The sequence below is a fragment of the Rhizophagus irregularis genome, chromosome 9 (genome assembly GCF_026210795.1).
Source record: "Rhizophagus irregularis chromosome 9, complete sequence".
NCBI classification, from domain to species: domain Eukaryota; kingdom Fungi; phylum Glomeromycota; class Glomeromycetes; order Glomerales; family Glomeraceae; genus Rhizophagus; species Rhizophagus irregularis.
The window spans coordinates 4,422,012-4,429,106 of NC_089437.1; the positions used below are offsets into that span (position 1 = coordinate 4,422,012).

At 21.4% G+C, this 7,095-nt stretch overlaps 1 protein-coding gene across 1 annotated transcript; it reads left to right on the forward strand.

Moving 5' to 3' along the window:
- Positions 1-2,908: 2,908 nt before the first annotated feature.
- Positions 2,909-3,359, forward strand: OCT59_030024 (uncharacterized protein; the record flags this gene model as incomplete). The annotated part of the gene is made up of 2 exons (XM_066146380.1): positions 2,909-3,281; positions 3,352-3,359. The coding sequence occupies 2 exons, from the start codon at positions 2,909-2,911 to the stop codon at positions 3,357-3,359; spliced, it is 381 nt and encodes a 126-aa protein (XP_065995030.1).
- Positions 3,360-7,095: the final 3,736 nt, after the last annotated feature.

Consider the following 7,095-nt stretch of genomic DNA (forward strand, 5'->3'; position numbering starts at 1 on the left):
TAATACTAAAATACAATAATTAAAGTTATCTTTTTTAAAAACTTGTTTTCTCAATGGTTAAAAAAAAAAAATTTTTAATTATGAAAATTATCGAATGATTTTATTTTATCATCCCACTTTGATATATGTCCCAATTTGATATATTTATTGTTAATAGTTATTTTATAAGCAAATAATAGAATTATCGTCCCACTTTGATATATTTAATGTTCAATAAAGAAAATTTATTAACTTTAAATGTTATTGTCTATTAACTTTAATGGATTTCATTATTATTATTACTATTACTAATTTAATATTTTTATGGCTGATAAATAATAATTTAATGTTTTTGATGTTGTACCATTATAAATATAATGGCTTTATTATTATTGTCACTGCTTTCTTTATATAAAATGTTTTTTTTTAAAAAAAAAAGAATTATTTTTTACGTAATTAAATAACAAAATTATTTAATCATTACATAATATATAGAAAAAAACCGCCAAATCTCAAATATACCAATCTTTTGTTATTTTCATTCTTTTTTTTTAAAAAACAACTATATTAATAAATAAATAATAAAAATTTTTGAGTAAGGGCGTTACAAATTTTAATTTCATTATTTTTATTATTTTTATTATTATTATTATTATTATTATTATTTATTATTTTTGTTTTTTGTTTATGATTTTTTATTTTTTATTTTTTACATTTTTTTTGCATTTTTTTTGCATTTTTTTTTTTTGCAAATAATGTAAATAATGTGGGGTAAAAAAACTTAACTTTTCCTTCCATTTCGAATTTTTAGAAATAAATTTAGTTTACTAAATGGGATAAAAGGCGCTTATAGAAGGAATTCAGGCGTTCGATGAAATGCAGGAATTTAAATATTTAAATTAAATGATTTTTACTCTAAGCCTAAAAGGCGTTCATTTTTTGAAACATAATAACAGAAACGTCAATTCGTTAAATTTGGAAAATCTTAATAAGATACCAAAAATACCAAAAATACGTATTTCTTTAACCAATCAAATATAAGAGTAACGTTGTTCATAACGCCCTGCGTGATGATTTATATTAACTTACAGATGTTTGAAGGGAGAAAGTGTGACCCATAAACTTGGAATTAAATCTCCAGGAAAAAATTATCATTATCATTTTATAAAATTGACCTTAATTGAATACAAAAAAGCCACTTGAACCACAATAACACTAGCCATAATAATAACCAATCGTTGTTGGAATTTTTTTTTAAAAAAACTTTCCTAAAGTTGAAGAAATGTTTACCTATATTGGCGCAAAAAAAAAAAATAATATACGTAATACGTAATCTAATACTAACAATTTACTATTGATATCCCATTGTTAAAAAAAAAAAAAAAAAAAAAAAATTTTTTTTTTTCTTCAATAAATCATTTGATGCAAAATAATAATAATGCAAAGATTATAGGTTTTAATGCATTTAACGTCACTACTACCTTGGCAATTAAAAGCCTTTTTACCAATATAGTAATTAGTTAAGGAAAGAAAAAAAAAACTAGAAAAAAAAAGAGATTAGTTTTAAAGAAAGAAAAACATTATTTTTACCGAAATTAAAATGTCTGGAAAATTCATTTTATTTTCCGTGTCGAAAATATTCCCCACAAAAAAAAAAAAAAAAAAAATTTCAAATAGTTTAAAAAAAAAATAATTTAAAAATAAATTTTTTTTTTTCTCCTTTTGCGCGCAGGTTTGACGGAAAAAAAAATCATTTTTTTTTTTTTATCCTTTAGTCTCTCATCCCATGCATATATGAAAAAATATAAAAAAAAATTTTTTTTTCTGATTTTTTTTTTTCGGTGATGATGTACAGCTTATGCCGACATTTTTTATCAATGCATTATAATCTATAAATTTTTTTTTTTATATATATAATAATTAATAGTAATTCTGTATGAGAATTATTAATTAGGATGACGATTGACGAGGATATTTCTGTTCGCTGCGGGAAAAAAAATCCAAAATTTTAACAGTTTCACAAGTAAATCAAAATGGGTTGGTCCCTTTTATTTATACAAAGTATTTTAAAAAGTCAAACCAAAGTCACAAGGTATTTATTTAAACAAAAAAAAAAAAAAAAAAAAATTTTTTTTTTTCTTTTTTTCTTTGTATATTATAAAAAAATATATATTAAAAAAAATCACAAATATTCGGCTGTGTAATAATGAAAAAAATGATACACAAATAAATATATATACACAATATAAAATATGTTATTATAAAAAAATGTTTATAGTAAAAAAATATTTTTTTTTATATTTTTATTTTATTTATATATTATGTATATTATATGGGTTAAGTAATGTATATACGGAGTATATTATAATGTGCATTTATTTTATTTTGGTATTCCAAACCCCCTTTTACCCAACTAACTCTAACTTTTTAATTTATATTTATATATATAATATATGGAAAAAAAAATGTATATATAGATCGTTTCTTTTCCTTCCAAGTTATTGATTAACTACAACTTCAAAAAATCTTTGCGCTAATAAAAAAAAAAAAATAACTCTCATCTTCTCTTAACAATATTTCCTTTACTTCCCTCCATCTCAACCTCGAATATTTGTTTAGCTTTTTAAAGCTTTTCAATATACATATATTTTTTTTTTAACATTAACATCATTTTTCTTTTAAAACACAACAATCTTTTTTTTTTTTTTTAACGTATAACGATTTTTTTGAATCAAAGTTAATTTAAACGAAAAAAAAAAAATAGTAAATTTATCGTAATCTTTTAAAAACAACGTATTTTGAAACGAACCTTATTTTCTCAAATTCGATTAAAGCAATTTTTTAAACCAAAATTCAAAACAATTCCAACGATTTTGTTACCTCTTTACTAACTTTCTATTAAAAAATAAAAAACACAACAACACAAGAAATGGAAAACGCAAAGAGTGTTCAAAAAAAGACCACAAAGAAATTTCTCAACAAATTATTCAATACCAGCAGCAAGAAGAATTCCTCAGCCGTCTCGCCTCAGAATGAATGGTTCCCATCATTCACCGTATCAGTAGATAATGTTGTATCACATCATAACAACTCTCCATACTCACACGCTACGAACAAGAATAATAGACATTCAAATGAAGAAATATTTCAACAACAATCAATAAATCGATCAAATTCTATACAGAGAAGGTTTTCTTTCTCAAATGTACATGAATCAGGACGACAAAGAATGTTGGCAGCAAAGCGTGCCGAATATCAAGAAAAAATGCAGGCTTTTGATGATCTAATTCAAAGAAGAAGAGGTAGTACTCTAAGACTTGCATTGGCCCCTGATGTTACGAGTTACTAAAAACCCTTTATTCTATTATAAAGACATGTAAAAATAATATTCTCTTGCATTGCTACATTTTCATCAAATTCATCATATTCATCATCACAATAATCATCAACAATACTCATCACACTCATGATTCAACTTTGTGGACTTCGTTTGTAATCAGAAAAATAAAAAAAAAAACAAAAACAAAAATCAAATTAGAAACAACAATTCGTTTTAGTGTTCCTTCATCTAATATCCGAAATTCCCTAATTCTAATATACCGTTCTCTTAAGGATGACAAAAGGACAGGTTCCTTTCGCTTAATATTTTCTCATTGACGATTAAAAAAAAAAACCAATCTTTTTAATATTAGCTTTTGTTCTTTTAATTTATGTTAATTTTCCTATGCAAATGAAAAGAAAAAAAAATCTTTTTTTATCATTATCCCTTAAGTTCAAAAAAAAAGAAAAAAAATTATTTTATATTATTATTATATTCATTTTTCCTATGCTTTTATTTATATATATATATGAATCGGTAAGAGGGTGAATTTTTTCCGAGGGGAAACAAAAAAAAAACAAAAAAAAAAACAAAAAAAAAATTATTTAATCACCTCTTATTTTACTTAATTTATATGGATTTTTTAATTATTACTTCAAATAATATCAAAAAAAAAAAAAACAAGAAAAAAAAAAAAAAAAAAAAAAAAAAAAAAAAAAAAAAAAAAAAAAAAAGAAAAAAAAGATATTTTTTTATATAAATATTTTATAATATGATGTTGGGCGAAAAAAAATCAAAGAAATAATTATTTTTTTTATTAACTTATTACTACTACTACTACTACTACTTCTGTACTGTACCGTATAAAATAATAATAAGATCGGGGTTTTTTTTTTAACGTCAATTGATGAAAATATTTCCTTAACACCTCCATATTCAATCATCTTTTATATTCCGACTAAAAATTTAAATTACATTAAAATACCGCTTATTTTCTTTTTCTTTTTAATAATATATTATTCTTTTATTTTTTTTTATAATATTTTTTACTTTTTATATTTTACTTATTATTTTTTTTTATATTTATTATATATAGTATTTTTTAATATTTTATATTTTAATAATATTATTATTTTTTGTTTGTTTCATCGCTAAACTTTTTATTATTTTGTAAATTTGAATACTTAACTTTTTTTTTTTAAAAGAAAAAAAAAAAAAAATGAAATCATTAAAAATTTTTAATAAAAAACAAAAATGAAATATATAAAAGCGTTGTAGCAAAAAAAAATCTCTTGTGTACATAAAATCTTTTTTTAAAATGTTTCTTCTCAATAAATATTTCGAATAATAAATTTCGATAATAAAAAAATTATAAATAAAGTGATATATGACTAAAAATAGGCTGTGTTTTTACTGTATTAATTGTGTTAATAAGCTAATGATCATGATAGCGTGGCAAATTGATAATGAATAAACTAAAATTCTAATTGATCTACGGAAATTAAAATGAAGAGACTTTTACGGTATATTTTTGTATATTTTCTAAAAATAAAATTTTTTTTTCTCGATTTTCTTTTTTTTTCATTCAAAGTTTACTATTTTATTTGTACTTTGTAACTTGTACTTTATATGTAATATTATAATTTATTATTACAAAAAAAGAGAGATTTATGATTTTATGATTTTTTATGATTTTTTTATGAACAAGTTATTGCCAAGACTTAAAAAGTGGTTCAACCTGTCTTTTTACTTGTTATTCTTTAAGAATTTTATCTTTTTTTAACCTGTTATTTTTCCTGATATCATAAGAGAAAAATGTTTATTTATTTATTTACGGGCATGTTTTACAATTAAGCTTAAAACTAGTTTTTAAACCGGTTTTTATAATATATTCGGTTAATTAATAACGTCAATCTATCCGAGGAGTTATAGTTTTACCATTTCGAATATCCCAAAACATTGATGTTAAGTCAATCAATTACTCTAATTATTAAAATTGAGCCTTTTTTGTCTTTTTTTTTTAAAAAAAAAAAGAAAGTTTTTTTTTTTTAATCTTGTTATAAAATTTTTTAAACCTGATAACCTTGATAAAAACTTTTTATTCTTTTTTATTCTTTAAAAAAGGATTCATTCTTTACTCCCAAAATTAGATGAATTCCAAATGAATATTGAATGAATGCATAATGCAAGTCATATTACATTATTATATTATTATTTCACTCTTGTAACGTCTGACCGGCGCTCTGACTCGGCGCTTCTGATTATTATTTTTACTTTTGATCTTTTTTAAGATCTGATTATTAATATTATTACTATTATAAAAATTTTCATGATCTCTTTAGAATATTCTCGAGAATTTCGAGAATTACATTCTTTTTTTAAACATTTTGTGCATTTGTACATTTGTACATCAATTTCGGAATTTTTATCTTTTTTTTTTTTTTTTTTTTTTTGAAACAATCAATAATTGTTTCGTAAGTAGATCCAAATTGATGCATGTTTTTACAGGTATCAGCATCATCTTTTTTATTTTCAAAAAAGTAGATCATGCAAAGAAATAAACGATTATTAGTTAATATCATTATCATCTGATTCATTTGAATTCTTAAATTGGTTTCTATATCAGATAACGTTTTATCGTATAATTATTGTTTCAATTTTAAATAAACAACAACAATCATTTATTTATTTATTTTAATTATTTATGAATATAATTATAAAAATTTTTAAAATTTCGAATATAACTAAATTTGTATTCTTTCATGATTAATTATTATTATTATTTTTTTTTTATAAAAAAAAAATTGATAACCTGTCACGAATGTAAATTAATTTATATAGTACGATATTTTGTTCGTCCATTTAGATTGAAATTTACGTAGCACATGAGAGTCAATTTATTTATTCAAACAAAAATATAACATTTTACAAGTTGTTTTTAGCCAACCATTTACTTTCTCAGATAGAAAAACTTTAATTTTACTTTTGTATTACGACTTACATATTTAGAATTATTAAAAAAAAAAAAAAAAAAAGATGTTCTCGCGACAGTATCAAAAAGAAGGGAAAAAATGTTTGGTAGAAATTACAATCCAAATATTTTCTTATGTTACACACTTTACACTTGATATTTTGGGATTTTCAAATAAAAAAAAATAAAAAATAAAAAAAAAAATTTATTTTTATTTTATTTTTTAAATCAGGAATTTTTGTTTAAGGGAAAAAAAAATGCAAAAAAAAAAAAAAAACTTCTGTTACACGCATGATATCACTTACTGCAGCTAATTTTTTTTCCTCCCCTTTTATTACTATGTTTAAAAAAAAAATATATAATTTTTGAGAAAAAAATTATAATACATTACATTACATATCTAATATATTACTACTTTTTACTTCATTCATTTTAATCCACTAAATTTTTACGTATACTACGCATTCTACGCATTATCTTGCAAAAAAAAAAAAAAAAAAAATTTATTTTATAAATAATAAATCCCTCTCTTATCATGCATTAATTAAAAACCTTTTTTTTTTTCCACCTCCTTTTCCCACCTTCTCCCTTCTTTTTCAAAAGATTACATTCTTTTTTTTTATCGTTATTCAATATGTCTTTTTTTATATGCATTAAAAAAAGAAAGTTTTAAAAATGGGAAAACTCAAAAAATCCATTGATGTTACACAAACCTCGAGATTTCCAGAGATTTCCCCTATTTTTTTTAATCCTGAAAAATACAGGAAAAATCTCGGGTATCTCAAAAAAGTGTTCTTTCTTTAAATAAGAAAATATCATCATTAAT